Source organism: Labeo rohita, chromosome 4 (genome assembly GCF_022985175.1).
Source record: "Labeo rohita strain BAU-BD-2019 chromosome 4, IGBB_LRoh.1.0, whole genome shotgun sequence".
Classification (NCBI taxonomy): Eukaryota; Metazoa; Chordata; class Actinopteri; order Cypriniformes; family Cyprinidae; genus Labeo; species Labeo rohita.
Genome location: NC_066872.1, coordinates 41,472,552 through 41,492,860, shown reverse-complemented (window position 1 = coordinate 41,492,860; position 20,309 = coordinate 41,472,552). Strand labels below are relative to the sequence as shown.

Sequence of the window (20,309 nt, the reverse complement as noted above, 5' to 3'; positions counted from 1 at the left end):
AACCTATCAGGTCTGGAAGGGAGCTTTTTCCGCCCCCTCATACACTTATGCCAGGCATAGGCCATGGAGACATGATATGTGATGGCTCCTATAGCTCTTTGACAGCTGTGAAAACCATCTGATTGGACGGCTTCCACCTCTGCCATTGTTACCTACCTGTATGGAGTCCAGTGACCGCTTTCGCTTAAGAAAAGCACAAAAAGCCTGGGGTGTGCTTGTGTTGGCCTGGGTGATTGAGTGTAAGTAAGTGTTTGTATGCAGAAAGGGACCAGTCTGACCGCACAGTGTAGCGCGGTTTCAAAGCTGACGCTCATCTAGGCGATGTGTTTAGGGATCATAGGCATGCAACTGTCTATTATCAGAATAATAGACAGCTGCATTGGTCAAGTTTTGGTGAAATTTCTTGGAACAAAAATGTCAATTGAGAATACCAAACCAAGCAGCTCTCTGTTGGTCAATGCTGTGAATTTGCATAAACAATTTGAACCGGATATCTGTGGGGAAATCTTTTGCCCCAGTTGTGTGGATTGCTATTGAAATTACTTGAAAGTAATAAAGTTTAGAAAGTGAAAATTTTGTCATTGTGGAATTTTGTGGTTAAAATATTTGCATATTTTTGTCTGTACCGAAATCTTTGACTGTTTCAGGTATTTTGTCTTTTTTTTTTGGCTTATTTATTTGAGAAATAAATTGTCCCCATCACCCTCTCTCAAATTTTCACAAAGAAATGTTTTTTTTCTTCCTTATATCCTTGTCAGATAATCCCCAAATCCATCATAAAAGTTTTTATAGTTATCTAAAATTAAAACCATAAAATAAATAAATAAATAAATAATAATTGTTGTTGTTGTTGTTACTTGAAATAAAAAAAAAATTAAAGAAAAGAAGAAGAAATTAAAAAATAAAATCTTTATAAAAATATTTTATTTCAAAGCAGCATTTTTTTAACTTGCTGTTCTAAAAACTACAATGTAAATGAAAATAAAAATTAATGAAAACTGTTTAACCATGTTGAACAATAATAGAAATTCAGAAAATTACACATTTTACATTACAAATTTTACAAAATTACAGATTTACAGGTTAACTATATTTTAATTTTTTTTTTTTGTTTTTTTTTTTGTACGGAAAACTGTATAATTGACCATTTTAGTTATTTATGTCTTTTTTGTTGTTTATTTATTATTATTGATAAATAAATTGTCACCCTCTCTCAACTTTTTTTCTTCTTTTTTCCATATATCCTTTTTAGATTATTTCAGATATAATCCATCAGGGTTATTATATTTAACTAAAATCAAAACCCAGCATTTCTTTCTTTTTTTTTTTTTTTTTTTTTTTGTTTAACTTGCTGTAATAAAATAAAGTAATCTGAAATAAAATAAAATTATAAAATATATATATAATAAAACCCATAATAGGAACTCTAAATACTGATACTAAAACAACACTGAAATGCATTGCTGAGTGGAGTTGATCGTAAATATATTATTAAATATTATTAAAAATGTGAAAACCGGGGGGAAAAAATCTAATATTTGTGTGACAGTTGTATATGTTGAATTAAGTTGCTGCCAGTGGAAAACATCCCAAACCAGACACTTATGAGGTTGCATTTTTAAGTTAGCATGCTATGTAGCATTCAATGCAGCCTGTAGATACTAGGTTTTGGAATAATTCTCTCAAAATTGTTGATAAAAGACGTTTTTGTTTTCTTTGTGCACAAAAAGTGTTCTCATCGCTTCATAAAATTAAGGTTGAACCAGTGATGTCACATGGACTATTTTAATGATGTCCTTACTGCCTTTCTGGGCCTTGAACGTGTCAGTTGCATTGCTGTCTATGCAGGGTCAGAAAGTTTCGGATTTCATAAAAAATCTTAATTTGTGTTCCTAAGATGAACAAAGGTCTTACGAGTTTGGAACAACATGAGGGTGAGTAATTAAGGACAGAACCCTTTAAAATTAGCCTAAGCTGGTTTGATAGTTTCCAAAACCTGAACAGGCTGGACTGTTTTAAAGGGGTTTTGGACACTTAGCAGCAAATCACTTCAGCCTAGTTCAAGCTGTTTTATCAGGTATATACAGCACACATACATAAGCCGGTACACCACATCCACATGAGCTGTAGGCAGTAATTCTCATGAGCTGACAGCTGCAGGCCGAGGTGCTGTTTGTCTAGCACGCCACTCAAGGTAAAATCAATCTCTGTGAAAAGCTGTGCGAGGAAATGTACGTCCCCCCCCATGCATAGCAAGCATAAAACCTCCACCAGAGCAATAAAAACAAGCCCACTGGTTTTAGTAATCAAGGCCAGTTTTTTTTTTTTTTTTTTTGGTGTGAGTCAGGTGTAATTTGTGAGTACAGTGGAAGTCGTGTGTGAGCGTCTCAGTGGAGGTGGTTTTAGCTGCTAGCGTTTGCAGAGGTGAAAGTCAGGGCTGTCGACTTTGTTTCACATCCTGTGGAAGCTGCGTGCCTTGTTTCCTCACCTCTCTGCTACCATTAAATGACTTGCTGGGGTGAAAAGATTGGTGTTAGTTTTTTCTTTTTTTGATAAACATAAGATCATTCATTCACACTTTTCATACAAGTTTATTTGAGCTTCTTCTCTGTGAGGTTTGAAATGTGTCATCGCCCTCACAGAAAAGTAATGAAGTGATACCATGGTATCAGATGGTAATACTAATGGTAATATTATATTATATTATATATCTTTTATAATATATTTTAAGTACCTTCGCTTACAAAAGGTAATACCATGGTACTTTGGACCATATATATAATATTTTCATAATGAATAAATTATTGTAATATTTAAACAGTTATTAGACTGAGTTATTATATAATGTATTATATTATTATTTGTTATTATTATTTGATTATTTATTATTTATTTGATTCATTTTATATATATCAAATATTATAATATATAATATAATTATTATTGTAATAATTATATATTATATTATATTATATTATATTTTTTTAGTTCCTTCCTTTACAAAAGATAATACTCTGGTAATACTATGGTATTTTAAACCATATTTATATATATATATATATATATATATATATATAATTAATCAATTATTTTAATATTTAAATAACTATTTTATTTTTATTATTATTATTATTATTATTATCATTATTATTATTATTATTATTATTATTATTATTATTATTTTATGCTTTTTTTATTTTAAGGAAATATTATGAAACTTTGAACAATATATATATATTATATTATATTATATGATATATTTTTGGTGTACCTTCTCTAACAAAAGGTAATACCATGGTACTTTGAACCATATATATAAACATATATATAAACAATATGTGTATGTGTGTATATATATATATATATACACATACACATACACATATTGTTTATATATATGTTTATATATATGGTTCAAAGTATATATTAAATTATATATAATAATTAATATATAATAATATTTATTAATAATTTATATAATTATATATTATATATATATATATTAAATATATATATTTAATTATTTATTTAATTATTTATTTATAAAATATATATACTACCGTTCAAAAGTTTGGGGTCAGTACATTTTTATTGTTTCTTGTTTCTTTTTTTTTTTTTTTTTTTTTTTTTTTTTTTTTTTAAGAAATTAATACTTTTATTCACCAAGGATGTATTAAGTTAATAATTAAAAGTTTATTAAAAGTTAATAATAAATAATTTACATTGTTATAAAATATTTATATTTTGAATAAACACTGTACTTTTTAAACTTGTTATTCATAAAAGAATCCTGAAAAAAAAAAAAAAATCACAGGTTCCAAAAAATATTTGGCAGCACAACTGTTGATATTATCCAACATTGATCATTCTAATAATAAATCCGCATATTAGAATGATTTCTGAAGGATCATGTGACACTTAAGACTGGAGTAACAGCTGATAAAAATTCAGCTTTTCATCACAGGAATAAATTCTATTTTAAAGTATGTTAAAATAAAAAACATTATTTTATATTGTAAAAACATTTTGCAATATTACTGTTTTTTTTCTATATTTTTAATCAAATAAATGCAGCCTTGATGAGCATAAGAGACTTCTTTAAAGACTATTACAAGTCTTACTGACCCCAAACTTTTGAACGGTAGTGTGTGTGTATATATATATATATATATATATTTATAAATAATTAAAAAAAATATTCTAATATTTAATAATTATTACATAAAATTGTTATATTTTATTTTATTTTATTTTATTTTATTATTTTAGTACCTTCACTTACAAAAGGTAATACTATGGCACTTTAAACAACAACATATAAAGATTATTTATTTATTTAGTTACTTACATATGTTATGTTATGTTATGTTATGTTATGTTTTTTGGAGTACTTTCCCTTACAGAAGGTAATACTACGGTAATACTACGGTACTTTGAGCCATATATAGGTACTACAATTTTTGTACCATAGTATTTACATACTTCTAATGTGTACATGTCCAAAATACTTTGGTAAAACTATCTGATCTAATCACTGTACCATAGTACTTCTTTAAAGGTTTTTCTGTTGTAAATTCACTGTCCAACCGGCTATTGTACAGCGCCATAGCAAACCTCTCTCGAGAAGATAAACCAGCGACAGTTCCCGTTTGGAGGACTTCAACTTTATTTAAACCGACACGTTTGGGCAGCCTAGTGGGAATCCAACGAGGACGAGTATAAATGTTGTCATCGACATCAATTACCGTTGCTGATGTAATCGTCAGCAACATCAGCTTGTTTGCAAGACAGCATGATGCAGAAAAAAAACTCAATGCCACACACTGGTCACCAGTGGAACAAGTTCAGAAACGCTGTCCTGACGTTTTTCGTATACCACCGTTAGATGTTGCACCGAGACGCCTTCGCGGTCTGATGTCTCTATTGCGTGTGGTGGTAACATATGCAGCCTCAAAACCCTGTGATGTGACCCCATGTGAATCACTGGCGACGTTCTCCACGCTTTATGGAACGGATGATGTTAGCGAATGTGTGTGCGCATCAAAAGAGGGAGCCAGACGTTTTGAGATGACCCCAAGCCTTATTTTCTGATGTTGTGCGAACAGACAGTCGTTGACGGCTGTGGGGACAAAATGCACAAGAATAATATCTCGCATAGCGTCTCTGCGCTTCATCATTACCGCGCATGTTTTTTTTAGCCTGAATAAACATGGTGACTTTTCACAGTGTGCGTCGCTACCTAATTATGCTTTATTCCTGTAGGTAATAGAATAAAGCCGGTTTTAATCAAATCTCCCCAGACGTCTCTTTAAAATATGCCTCAGTTTACTTGCACCTACTTGTGTTTCCACCTACACTCCACACCAAATATACCCATCACGAACTAGCCATCATTATCCAACACACCTCCTCTTCATCTCCACAAACAAGCGTCTCGCTGGTCCCTTCCTTTCAGGCTGGACTCTGTGCCGTCGTTTTTGCCTTCAGCAATGGGAATGACGGCAGAGGTTGTGTTTACGCCTAGTCTGAGCACTTGTCAGGCGGTGAACGCTGCAGTGGAGGAGATGGATGTCATGTTGGGGTCCATGTGTTGGACAGGGAGCGATAATAAAGCGTAATTCGATGGCTGTGGAGCCGAGCGTTGAGTTGGGCCTGGAGCGGGTGATTGAAAGCTCTAACGCTGCCGTGTGCAATCCAGTGGACGGAGAAGACACTTCCTCAATCCATTTGCCGCCTTCTTTAGCTTCTTCGGATGTGTTTGGATGTGTTTCGGTGGGTGTAGAGAGCTGTGACCCTAACGAAGCCGTATATCGCTGCAGTACAGTTCTGCTTTCACTAGCAATAAAAAGGTACTTTGGTATTGCTGCGGTAGTTTAGAAATTTCCACATTTTAGAAATGTGTTTTTTGAACATGGTACCATGGTAGTATTCTTGGAAGTACTGTAAAGTACCATGTTAATAATGTTATCGCCATAGTACAATAACCACCAATAACTTTTTGTCCTGCTAATAATAATAATACACATTTATTTTAATACATTAATATAACTCTTTAGAATAATTTATAATACAGTACTTCTTACTTACTTATGAGTCTAGGCTTATGTTATTAAAATACTCTGTTTTTACCCTGTACGGTATACTATGCTGCCTTGATACATGTCCTGCCAATAATAAAAATAATGATAATAATTTTAATAATAATAATAATAATAGTATTACTATTGTTGTCATTTTTTGATAAATTATTACACATTTATTTTAATACATTATTATAGCACTTTAGAATGATTTATAATACAGCATTTATTATTATTATTATTATTATTATTTTTAAAAAAAGCTAAGTGACCCTATAATAAATTATATATTTTTTTGTAAATATTTTTTTATTTTTATTTTAGTTTATTTTATTTTTTACATGTTCAGTACAAAGGAAATTATGTGTTTAGGCCGTATACCATGGTAATGTGCTACTGTTTTTTTTGGAGAACCATGTAAATACAACGGTACTGTATATGAATGTGATCATCATTTAGTACCATGGTATTATCAAGGTTCTAAGCTTATACTATTATAATACCTTGTTTTTCATGGTATAACATGCTACCTTGATACATGTCCTACCAGTAATAATAATAATAATAATAACTAACTAAATAAATAAATAAATATAAATTATATTATTAAATAATAATTGATACATTTTACGTGTTTTTGTTTTACATTTATTTATTTATTTATTTATTTATTTATTTTATTTTATTTTATTTTTATTAATATTATTTTTTTTATATGTACAGTACCAAGGAAAAAATGTGTTTTATTTGCATATACCGTGGTAATACCCTACTGTTTTTTTTGGAGATTCATGTAAATGCATTAGTATATGAATGTGGTAATCATTTACTACCATGGTAAATATCAAAGTACCATAGAATTACCATGGTTCTAGGCTTATATTATTAAAATACCTTGTTTTTTAACAATATACCATGCTACCTTGATACATGAATGGTACTTGAATATGGTAATTATTAGGAACATATCAAGTACCATACCATCACTGTACCGTGGTACCACCACAGTATTTTTTGTAAGGGTTTCGCTTTGATTATGCTTTTCAGTTATATGTAATTATGTGTGTAAGACCCACTTTATATTAAGCATCTTTAACTACTATGTACTTACTTTTAAATTAACCGTTTGATACAATGCACTTATTGCGTACACGTTTTTACACTGTAGTTGAAAATTCCTTAAATCTGTAATCTATAATTACACTGTTGACTACTCCTTCTCTAACCTTAACCATATTCCACCTCAATATCAGCAAGAGTGATATGCAATACAAAATTTTTACAATGGTTCACTATTTTTGAAAAGGCGCATAGTAGTTAGAGACCCCTAATATAAAGTGAGACCTGAGTGGACTGTATATAGAATAAAACACGTCGTTATTGAGGTACAGGAAGAGAGCGAGTGCGTAACAGAAAGAGCACAGGAATAAAAGAGCATGACACACTGAGACATACTCATCTGACATTCACAATCTCACAGTGTACGTGTGTGTGAAAGAGAGAAAGAGAATGAGACAGAACATTGAGAGTAGCGGGGGAGTGAAACTCTCTCGGAACAGTTGGGATGAATCATCCAGTTTTCACCTCTCTCCGAGTCTTGCAGTAAACTGTTCTCATGATTAAAAAAAAAATAAATAAATAAATAAAAACACAGTACACAGTAATGTTAAGACGTGTTCTGACCAGGCGTGAGCGTCAAGTTATTTGTCTGTTTACACTGAGAACATATCTGATCTGATGATAAATAAATAAATAAATAAATAAATAAATACATTTTGATTATAATAGTAATAATTATTATTTTTATTATTATCTTTATTAACAAAAACAATAGGGTTAGGAAAATTTTGCAAGCCAGACTCAAAGTAAAATTTCCCATATGAGCACCATAACTCAGTGTTCTATCTTATTAAAAGTACTTTTGCAAATGTTAATGTAAATGTCCAAAACACTATGTTATTGCTATGATCCCATGTCCAAAAAAACCTTAGGTAATGCATCAACCTCTAGCCCACAGCTCCAACGCTATGCTAACATTTCATTTGTCTTGGCACTTCACTAATCTGTATAGACTGCTGCCGAGGTATCTGGGGCCGCGGTACACGCGCACTGCTGATTGCAGTCTGTTGTGAACTCACAGATGACTAATTACCGTAAAAACAAACTGAAGTGATTGGCTCAGGACGAGTGGCTGTCCAGACTGGCCCTGTGACAAAGAAAAAGAATGAGTGAGTGTTAGAGAGAGAGCAACGCGGGTCAACCCCTATTTCCCGCGGGACGTTGTCTCAGGAGCGACCTGTCTCCTCGCATTGAGGGCCCGCGCCGTAGCACAAGACGACTCCTCATCGTGATTCATCCAGTGAAGCCACCAGGGCACCACAGAGGCCCTTAGGGGTCCATGGGCACACTTCCAAACACCTACAACACTTCTTCTCTTCACTATCTTTCTTTTTCGTCTTCTTTTCATTCTCATCTCTGGCCTAGAAGAGTTCAGAGGGTTTTGGATCCACGTGACAGACAAGCTTTGGGTGACTGACTGATAGCACAAAGTGAATAGTGACTTCATGGGTAAAAAGCAGAATGAGAGGGTTTAGATATGTCTATTTTCATTAATCTAAAGTGCAGATTCAGAGTCTGTTATTTATGTTAAATTTACAGTATAATGAAAATGTATCTTTAGAGGCTGCAGTTTTTAACATCCTTGTCAATGCACCCACCTCCCATGGCGGAAACGCAATTTGAAATGAGTGAGGAGGGGAAGAACCGGGGGTTACATTGGTGCCGTGACCCAGTTGGGAGTGAGTGTAACAGAGGCCAGCTAGTAAGAGCTGTGCGGGTCACCTTCCATGACGGAAACGCCGGTTCAAATCCCACTTGGAGCGAGTGAGGGGAGTAGAACCAGAGGTGTTACACTGGTACCATGACCCGGATGGGAGTGAGTGTAACGGAGGCCAGCTAGTAAGAGCTGTGTGGGAAAACCTCGCTCCCCTGGTCTCAAGAGGTGCACTAGCGAGTGACACTAGAGGCTTCAGTCTTGTTAGTGCGCACTTCCCATCCCGGAAATGGCGGTTCAAATGCCGCTTGGAGCGAGTGAGGTGAGTAGAACCAGAGATGTTGCATTGGTGCCGTGACCCGGATGGGAGTGAGTGTAACGGAGGCTGGCTAGTAAAAGCTGTGTGGGAAAACCTCGCTCTCCTGGTCTCAAGAGGTACACTAGCGAGTGACACTAGAGGCTTCAGTCTTGTTAGTGCGCACCTCCCATCCCGGAAATGGCGGTTCAAATGCCGCTTGGAGCGAGTGAGGTGAGTAGAACCAGAGGTGTTGCATTGGTGCCGTGACCCGGATGGGAGTGAGTGTAACGGAGGCTGGCTAGTAAAAGCTGTGTGGGAAAACCTCGCTCTCCTGGTCTCAAGAGGTACACTAGTGGCTATGACACTAGAGGCTTCGGTCTTGTTAGTGCACGCCTCCCATGCCGGAAACGCTAGTTCAAATCCCACTTAGTGTGAGTGAGGGGAGTACAACCAGAGAGGTTACACTGTTGCCGTGACCCGGATGGGAGTAAGGTTTAGGAGGGGAGAGTGTAACAAAGGCGACTGAATCTAGAGGCTGAAGTCTTTAGTATCCTTGTCAGCGCGGCTGCCTCCAATGCCAGAAACGGCATTTCGAATCCTGCTCGGAGCGAGTGAGGTAAGTAGAACCAGAAAGGTACCGTGACCCGAAGAAGAGTGAGGTTTAGGGAGTGAGTGTAACAGAGGCCAGACACTAAGAGTAGTGTGGGTAAACCTCAGTCCTCTAATCTCAAGAGGTGTGCTAGAGGCTGTGGTCTTTAGTGTCCTTGTCAATGTGCCCACCTCCCATCTTGGAAACGCCAGTTTGAATCTTGCTCAGAGCAAGTGAGCGGAGTCGAACCTGATGGGTTACATTGGTGACGTGACCCGGATGGGAGTGAGGTTTATGGGAGTGAGTGTAACAAAAGCTAGTAAGCTAGTAAGGGCTGTGCAGGTAAGCCTCACTCCCCTGATGTCAAGAGGCACAGTAGCAACTGACAATAGAGGCTTTGGTTTTTAGCATCCTTGTTAGCGTGTGCCTCCCATGCTGGAAACGCTGGTTTGAATCCCACTCAGAGCAAGTGAATGGAGTAGAACCGGAGGGGTTATATTGGTGACGTGACCTGGAGGAAAGTGAGGTTTAAGGGAGTGAATGTAATGGAGGCCAGCCAGTAAGAGCAGTGTCGCTAAACCTTACTCCCCATTACACTAGCAACTAAGGCTGTGGTCTTTAGAGTTCCTTGTCAATGTGCCTACCTTCCATGCTGGAAACCCCAGTTAGATTCTCGCTTAGAGCAAGTGAGGGGAATTGAACTAGAGGGGTTACGTTGGTGCCGTTACTCAGATAGGTCGGATTTAAGATGCTAGGCTATGTTAAAATCTGCAACCCCAGTCAGTTTAATGCAACTATAATACTGAATCTAGAGATTTTTATATATTTTAAGATTTACCCTGATGCAAATGTTAGCTTAAGCCAGCCTAAAATGGTCTTAGTTGGTTTATGATGGTCTTAGGTAGTCATCAATGTGGTCTCCAAGTCTGAGCAGCAGAAAAGTGCACCAAGCTTCTCTGAAACCTAGAAAACAGACTAAGATCTGCAAATCAATTTAGACTGGTTTAAGATGTTTTTGGTCCAGGTGAAGTTCAGATCAGCAGTACCTCTGTTAATTTAATCAGAATGCCATTCCAAATCTAGAGATTTAATTTTAATTTTAATTTTTTAAAAAAAAAAGCTCCTAAAATGGTCTGCTGGTCTTATCTGGTTTATAATGGTTTAGCTGTACATTCATCTGGTCTCCCATAACTTCTCCAAAACCTGCCAACAAATCAATCTGAGCATGCTGAAACCAGCAATCCAGTTTAAGTTGGTTTAGGATGTTTTCTTTCCAGGTTATAATATCTGCAACCTCGGCCAATTTAATCAGACTGCAATCTATATATTTTGGTCCTGCTGGTCTTAGCCAGTTTCTAATCATTTTAGAAGTTGTCCATCTGGTCTCCCAGTCTGATTAGCTGAAAAGTGCTCCAAACCTTTCTCAAACATAGAGGACCAGCTAAGACCAGCTGGTTTAGGCTGGTTTAAAATGTTTTTCGTCATGTTATGTTAAGACCTGCAAGAACTTTGTCAGTCGTATTGCATTTGCAATCAGATTTAGCTCAGTTGAGTCAAATTAGTTGGATTCATAACTTTATTAAACTAGCCTGGGATGTTTTTCCGGTCTTACCAGGTTTGGTTGGGTGATTTTAGAAGGTTTTTTTGATCCAGTTATGACCTACCTTCTCAAGCCACATGAATGCTTTTCATTCTGATTGCACTATTAGTCAAATTATTAATGAATCATTAGGCTGCATGTAAACTTAGCAACTGTGGTTATTTATCAAAAGTAGTGTTATTGTGAATAGCATGAAAGGACAGTCGTTTAACTTGATTGCTTCTGCACTTTCCACAATTTCTGCAGAGTCTGCAGAATGCCGCTCTACATCCTGTTGGTAACATACTCAACACTATATAAATGCATACAGGGAGGGATGAGGTAACTTGGCAAGCCCACACATAACCCAGAGAGGGAGAGAAAAAGATTAGAGAGCGTTAGGAGATATGTGTGATCCGTCCTCGGGAGCTTGGGATGTTTCAATAATGATGTATGAGCACTTGGCCTCTTGGGATACCCAGGATGTAACCCAGATTCTGTGCTTGGACGTGCGAGAAGACGGATGACTGTGTTGTGTGTTTTATGTGTGTGCGTGTATGAGAAAGCAAGGCAGGTCTCAGTGGTACGTGCTGCCATTGTGTGTCAGGTAGCATGTTCTGTTTTAGCCGTGAGCTAAAGCTAGCCTTTCAGTCCCCAAAACAAACATATTCAATCAATATTTGTGTATATTACAATTTTCTACGTGGCAGCTACACATTTCATTGGCTTTCATTGGCTGACTGAGTGTTTGACCCAGCACAATCTGTCATGGTGAATTTCCTCCAGACTGCTTTGTTCCAGTTTGAGCTGTCAGGAGGAAAAGTGCTGTTGTGGCTCCATCTAGTGGTTGCAACCCTACTTTGTCAATAAAATATGGTTAAAATAATAATAATAATAATAATAATAATAATGATAAAATTTGTAGTTTTAAAAAAATTGTGTACAAATAAAAACTAAAATCTAATACAATTAAAGTACAAATAAAATAAAAGACAAATAAAATAAAAAAGACAAATTAAATGCATAAAAAGAAAGTACAAATAAAATTCAAAAATAAAATTAAACATAAAATTAATTTAAAAATAAAATAAAATACAAAAATATAGTCTAAATGATTTTTTAAAAAAGTGAAAATCTCACCAATAATAAAACATTGTTTTAATGATTTAGATTACAATTAACTTTAACTGAAGTTGCCATATATTTCAAAATGCTAAATTTGACATGTATGCGGATTTGTGAAGCACAGCACTGTTTAAACGGAGAAAAAGAGGACAGAAAGAATAGGGAAAGGGTGCCAACACGTAACACATAATTAACTGCAAAGCAAGCATGCATGAAACATCTAAAGTATTCACGCCTCGGAAAAAAAAAACCTCGTAGCGACATTTTATCACGTGTCTTTCATCTTTGAGTGGGGTATGGGAATATCATGTTTCTCCTGAGTCATTTTAATAACAAACCATGCTGAGCTCAATGGAAACACATTAGAAAGACTCAATGTGAAGTTGGTCAGCACAAACTGCATATTAAAACCACAAGTGGTGCACATTATTTTGTTATGAATAACTCTAAGTGCTCTGGAATATTTGCTTTGGGTGACTATTATTTATTCACTTGAGTTGTTTTTATGCCAGTGTTTAGTGGTCAATTTATTTGAAGCATTTCTTTCATTTTTTCCTGCAGACTGACATAAAATACCATGTGTGAATGCTTGGATCATCTGCAAACACTTAAACACTGTATGCAATGTAAATACATGAAATTGCATAGAAGGACAGCATGTAAAAATGCAAGACATTATTAGCTACAGACAAGTTTAAAAACACATTTGAGAAGTTTAGATGCCCTTTGAATGTCCTTGGATGGTAATACAGTATCATGTTTCTGCTGTCACAGTCCCCAAACCGGCTCTAACCGGCATAAACCAGTTTGGTTCAATGTTGACATCTATGCTGACAAATATTTTTGGAGTTCACCGTAATATTTTTAGCCTTATTCAGCCTTATGCTTTATGTGTGAATAAATAAAAATATAATTCTTAGCTTCCTTTTTTTGGGGATTTTAGTGTTCTTAAGACTAGTTACATAAGTGTACAGTAAATGTTGTTTTGAAGAGAGGTATTAAGAAAAGTAAAACCGTGAATGTGTGCTCTTTCTGTACAGATGAGCAGCTCGAGTTGGACGTGAGGTTAGCAGCTAGACACCGAAAGGTCAGAGTGATAGTAGACTGGATCATATGACCACAGCGACACACACACATCTCTATTACAACACTCACATATAAACAGAGATCATGCATTTGTCCAACACACTGGCAAATTCAATGAACAGTTTTATGTGTCGTATTTTAGCTCAAAATGATGCGTCTTACTCACTAAACACCCATAATTCAGTTCAACGAGGCGTAAAAATCGTGCCTTTCTTTTGAGCCCAGACACACCATGTTTTTATGTAAATTAGGCTTGTTATAGATTGTGCCGTATTCACATATGAACTACTTTTACGATGCTTTATGATGTTTTAATGGCTTTTTAAAGCTTTAGTCTTCCAATTGCGTGGAGAAGATCATGAAAACTCATTTTGTGTTTCTGCAGACATGAGGGTGAGCAAATGAGGGGAATTTTCACTTGTGCATAAACTATGACTTTAAGGCTAACAGGTATGAATTGCATAGAGTTATGTTCACAGATCAGAGGGTCGAGAAGCACTGTCGTTTCTCAGGCCCTCGTCTCTCTGTCTCTCTTTTGGGAACAGACACATGATGGGATTTGCAGTAAATGTCACGTCCATCACACACATCCCCAAAGAGACATGAAATGCAGCTGTGTCCTCACGGGCTACATAGGGCATTCAGTACACCTTTATATGAACCTAGTCAAACATTACATAAAGGTACAGTACCAGTCAAAATATTGAATAATGTTTCACTTTTTGATACAAAGGCTTATGATGAAATGCTACTGTTATAAGCTGTGCTTAGGTATGAATTTGTTAAAAACAAAAAAGGGGTTAACTTTTCCAGGTAAAATATAAAAGTTAACATTAAATATGAAAAAAAAAAGAAAAAAAAAAGATTAAATGGTCTCCCATTTTAATGTGTCCAGACAGAAAAAGTAAAACAACAACAACAAAAAAAAAACAAAAAATAGGGCCCAAAACAAAATTCAAAACAAAACAATACCCAAAACTAAAAAAAAATGACGTTAAAACAAAACAAAACAAGACCCAAAACAAAACCAAAAATCCAAAACAAATAAAAAATGGCCAAATAAAAAAGCAACACAAAACAAAATAAAACAAACCAAGAAACAAAAAACACAAAAAAAACTTAGAAAAACAAAACAAATAAAAATGTCCAAATAAAAAACTCAAAGCAACACAAAAAATAAACAAAATGTAAAAACAAAAAAAGAAAACCCCCAAAACAACACAAATCAACAACAGCAAATAAACAAGACCCACAAACAAAAAACTCAAAGCAACACAAAACAAACACTAAACAAAATGTAAAACAAAGCAAAAAAACCCCTAAAACTAGAAAATAAAAAAAAATCCTTAAAAGAAGATACATTTACTTAAGAAGCAACAATTCATGAAATTTTAACAGATTCTGTTTTTAATATCAACGTATTTTGTCAGTTTTTTTTTTCTAATTTGACACATATACACAATGCACTATAGGAAAATCAGAATAAGTCTTCATATCTTATTCACTGTTGCTTGTGAAGTAATCTATCTTTCTTTAAGGATTTCTTTATATTTTTACTGGAAAACAAGACTAATTAAAAAACTAAAAGTAAAAGTATTTATTTGTTTAGGTTTAGTATTATATTTAAAAGACACCTGTTTAAAATGGGACTTTTATTGGGAACACAAGTGAGAAGAAGGGAACAAACAAAAATGCCTCCTAAATCTAACTTTGTCAAGTGATTTTGGGCCCGTAGAATCACTTTCTGTAACTTTTCATTTCAGAGTCACACATAATTTGACAAAAACTTTCTCAGAAACTTTCAAGAACGTTCTGTCTGGTCTCAGTCCACATCGACATCCACGTCCAGACGCTGCTTCATGCCCTGGCTGCACCACCAGAACAACGAAAACAGATAGAGGGCCATGCAGGTCGTCAGGTTGTAGAGATACGCCGCTATGAAGATCACAAACAGAATAGCATAAACAAGAGCCTTGGTCGTGTGACCCAGCGAGCAGAATTCTCTCAACAGCATACAGCCATTGCCATCCACACAGGACAGGTGAATGCTGGGTAGCGGCGTGGAGAGTTCATCCTCTCCGTCCAATCGCTGGGGTTCTTGAAAGTTTCTAAGAGTCTTCCCAAGCTCAAAGTCCTCCTCTGCAGACGTGACAGATGAAGTTGTCCGATGGATGTGCTTGGATGTGTCAGTGCTAACTTTTGGATAGATAGGTACGTGGCTGGGTGCAAGTTTGGTAGCGTGAATCTCAAACTCTTTCCCTCCTCCATCTACTTGGGAGTCCTCTACAAGCTCTCGTTTGGTTTCTGAATGCATTTCATCCTCTTCAGCACCAGCAGTCATCTCATTCATTCGCTCCTTCAATTTAAGTCCTTCGTTTGCCTCAAACCGCCTCTCTTCTTTTTCCAGTAGCTCTGAATTGTCTTTGTTAAAACTCTTGTTCGACGTGCATAATTCGTTCTCAATAAATGCCTCGCTCTCGCACGATGAAACGCTCTGTATTTCTGCGCTGTGATCCGTAGATGTCTCATCTTGTCCTTTTCTACTGCCTTCATGTAGTTCTCTACAAAACGCCCTCATTTCCACCTGCTCCTCGCTATCGTCTTTATTTTTATTCTCCTTTTCTGAAGATCCCTCGGCCTGTCTATTTGTGAGCGGCACGTCCCCGATCCCCGTAAATGTCAGGGTGTCTTTGACCGCTCTGTGTGTGTTTTCTTTAACCTTTAAGGTGTCGGAGCTGCCCGTGCATTCTTCAGGTGAGATTCCATCTTCGGCTTCTGAATTCTGAGTCTCGGTGTCACGCGCGGTTCGAGTTTCATCCCCTGGGTTTGCTTTGGTCGTGTCTTGACTCTGAGATCCGCTTGTGTGTTCGTGATGTGGGGCTTGGTGGTCACGAGATGTCTCTAACTCACTTCCCGCCCTCTCTGGCTCTGATCCCTGGGCTGAACATGGCAGGGTAGTGACCCTTGGCTCTTTCTCTAGTTCCTGATCTCTAGAAGGACTCGTGCTCAGATCCTTTGATGGCTCTACGGGATCAGATTTTATAGTTTCCATTGCTTTCCTGCCAGCGGACTCTTGACTGTGGTCTTTCTCAGCTCTCTCGTCCTCTGTCGGGACAACAGCTTCGGACTCTGGAGGAACACATACTTGTTCCTGCGTATCAGTGCTGTTAAGAAAAGCTTCCCAGGCCTCAGAAGCCGATATGGCTTGGTGATCTTCAACCTGATGGCTTGTTTCACTGCAGGCATCTGGAGGGTTTGCTTGGGGAGGTGTTGTTGTGGTACTGCCCCAATCCAGGGAAAGCAAAGGGATCTGGTGGTACATCAGTATCGGTGGCGTGTCCATACCGTATCCTTGTCGGCTGTGGACAACCGGCAATTTGGTTCTACTTGGTATACTCAGCCTTGGGGTGGATGTGGTACTTTCATCTGGGCTGGAATTACCTCCCATCTGGGCTTCCATTTCTTTTTGATCAAAGTAGTCCTGCGCATTTGCCAAACGAACAGCTCGGCGTTTCCTACGACGATCCACCTGTCAAACAAGAGACAATATGGAGAGATCGTTCACCCAAGAGTGTGTTTTCAAGCCTATATATTTACAGTATCAATAGAATAAATGGGTATTATTCTGGCAAACTATCTTTTTTATTGGTGAACTACCTTTCTAAATGCCCGTCTTTGTCTCTGAACCTTGTCAGAGCACTCATTGACCCTACCAGAGTTTTGCAGCAGTCCTTAAGGGATTTGCAGGAATTGATTCCCGCTTCTTTCTCTGGTTTGTTCTCACTAGTATGCCCGGCCTTGGGTGTGACTTGTTCTGGAAAAAAAAAAAAACTCAAATTCGGTCTCTCATCCTGAGAATCAAAGCTCCCTATTGCCAGATCTCTACATAAGAAACCCACCTGAGATCTCACCACTCGCCTCTGCAGGTGTCACCTCCGTGTAGGTCTTTTTACTGTAAATATATACGGCAGGTTTTCAGTCGCACACACCAGGCATATGTTCAAACATAACATCGCCAGTCAAAACAAACAGTGCTTGATTGGACAACCAGAGAAATACGTCTAAAACTAAGTTTACCTATGTAAAGGGGACATCGGGTGCCCATTTTTTTACAAGTCTGAACACAAGTATGATTCTTTAAGGTCTTTAATGTCTGTAATATACTCTGGTTAAAAAAAAAAAAAACAAAAAAAAAACATTTTTTAAAAAAACAACTGTTCACAGCGAGCCATTTCGGTGCATGTCTCTTTAAATGATAATGAGCTACTGCTCACCCCACCCTTTTCTTTTTTTTTATTTTTTTATTTTTTTTTTATTTGGTGATGTGTTACCATCAAAAACAAAACTAATCCACTGCATCCTCAATTCAATTCAACATATCGTTGCAAAGCAGCTTTACACAAAATTGACATAAGAGCCTCAGTGGCTCTCATATTGGGAGAAAATGAAGACTCCTTTGTTCACTTTTACATCCAAATATCAAACACCTGTGTTGCTTAAGACATTGTCGCTACAGCTGCTTGAACATGGAGGAAACAGCGGACAGTATACAACTGGCTGAGGGCGGAAATATGCTAATACTGGACAAACTGCAACATGGAACAAACTGCAGGTTCGTCTGGCCAGTGGAGAACTGGCCCCACGACTGAGCCTGGTTTGTTGTTTCTTGGTTGTGGGCGGGGCTTGAGCAATATGACATCATACTGCTCAGAAAATCTAAACCGTTTGATAATTAAGATTAGCTGCTGTGTGTTTGCTACCGTAAGCCCATTTTTCACAAGTTGGTATGATTCTTTAAGGTCTGCAAAATACTTTGGTTCAAATTCCTCAGTGGTCATGTAAAACAACCCTTTTTACCCTTTCAAACATAACTATTCACAGCAAGCCATTTCATTGCATGTCTCTTTAAATGATAATGAGCTACTTCTTACCCCACCCCTTCTTCCGTTTTTTTGTATAGCACTTACATTGCTTACAAGATATTGTTGTCACCACAGCTGCTTGAATGTGGAGAACATGGTGGACAGCGGACAACTAAGGGCGGAAATATGCTAAGGACAGTCCATCAGCAGTTGTGGGCGGGGCTTGATAAATATGACATCACACTGCTCAGAAAATCAAAACGGCTTGATAATTGACATTGTTTAGGTTTGTCTGGGATTAAAAAAAAGGACTAAATGGATTTGTATCATTGTAGGATGGTTGTGTCCACATGCATATGCAAACACCATATCAAAGTGAATGTCCTTTTTAACAAAGTTTAACCATAAGGCGTAACAGGCTGGTTTGTAGTTCTGCTGTGCGTTTGCTACTGTAACTGTTCTGAGTCATTTTTAGTGCTGCTGTGCAGTTGGTAGGATGTTTTGAATGGTTGCCAAAGGTATTGCTATGCAATTACCCTCCTGCATTGCAACAAAATCCTTTTTCTTTCAATGTACATATATGACATTTTTTGGACAGTTTTATCATCTACAAGTCTAAAATTGTAAGTCTGTACATTTCTTAGACAGTCTGTGTGATTTACGGTATTACTCACATCTGGGATGAGTTACACGCCAGAGTTCAGATCCCTAGCACTTTGTGATAATTCTAGTGTCTGTTTTTGCAGTGTTCCCCACCTGATTGTTTTAAGGCAGCTCCTGATACCTTTTTGGTTACTCTCCTCTACCATCTTCTCTTTTTCACTCTCTTTCTCTTTCAGGTCGCTCCTTCGTCTTTGATAGCAGAAGACAATGTAGTTTGTCCCTCCATTGTTGGCCCAGAAGGTTCCAGCAGCACTTTCGTACCGCAGACAGAACTCCACCCGCAACCCTTCGACCTGGAATGGAGGCATCAACACGAGATGAAAAGAGAAACAGTCCGTCTCACCATCGCTGGACCCGGGCATGTACTCGGCAAGGAGTTCAAAGTGGCTCTGCCAGCCGTCCAGAGTGACACGGACGTAGACGGCCTTGTGGAAGCTGAGGTTAAGCACTCGGACGATGCCACGGATCGTGGTAGATCCAGGAAGCAGCTCGATGCGCTCCAGCTCCAGCTTCTGCTGTTGAAGTCTCACCTCCATGTCCTGGTGCAACACTGGGATATTGAAGAGGCAGGAGATGTAGTATTCCTCACCCTGTCTACCATCCAGCCCTGATGAAGCCCGGTTGTCGTACTCTTTCACGGAAACCAGGTTCAGACCAAAGGCATCCGCAAACGACACCTTTCTTCGTGCGGCTACCGGCGGGGGCTCGGGTTCCACCTCCTCGGATTCATCTCCAGAGTTTCCCTCTAATAACCCATCCACCTTTTTCTCCAGTTTTACATTTTTCTTGCTGATTTTCATTATCCAGTCCTTACAGATGGGAGGCTCCGGGTTGGAGGAGACCATGGAGAGTACAAGCTCATCCCCAGACATGCCCGGGTAATGCGGGATGGGTTAGTCTGAACAACACTAACCGCCTAAAACCCTCACAACGTGTGACTAGGCACAGAGCATCAGGTTGCAGCTGAACATTGTGTAGTTGCCATGCATAAAAATAGCTGTGGGTGCTACTGAACTATGCTGGTCGTCCTGTTCAGTAGTGTCTGGTAGACGTGGGATATTTTGATGTGTTCATGTCGTCTGTTGAACTTTGCAGAACCTGATAGCTTAGATAAATCCCCTTGAATTATATATGTGTATCCGCACCACACAACACAATGCTTTTGTTTGGAAATGTAGAAGTTGGAAATGTGCTAGTTGTCACGTGGGAAATTGGCTCAAGGGTTATACAAAACTGTAACTATGTGTGCTTGTG

General features: G+C 37.4%; 1 protein-coding gene across 1 annotated transcript; it reads right to left on the bottom strand.

Moving 5' to 3' along the window:
- Positions 1–12,896: 12,896 nt before the first annotated feature.
- Positions 12,897–20,309, bottom strand: ppp1r3aa (protein phosphatase 1, regulatory subunit 3Aa). The gene is made up of 4 exons (XM_051108393.1): positions 19,149–20,309; positions 17,430–17,482; positions 17,244–17,344; positions 12,897–17,059 (listed from the first exon to the last, which is right to left on the bottom strand). Exons 1-4 carry the CDS (start codon positions 19,925–19,927, stop codon positions 15,353–15,355), a joined length of 2,640 nt encoding a protein of 879 aa, XP_050964350.1. The 5' UTR covers positions 19,928–20,309; the 3' UTR covers positions 12,897–15,352.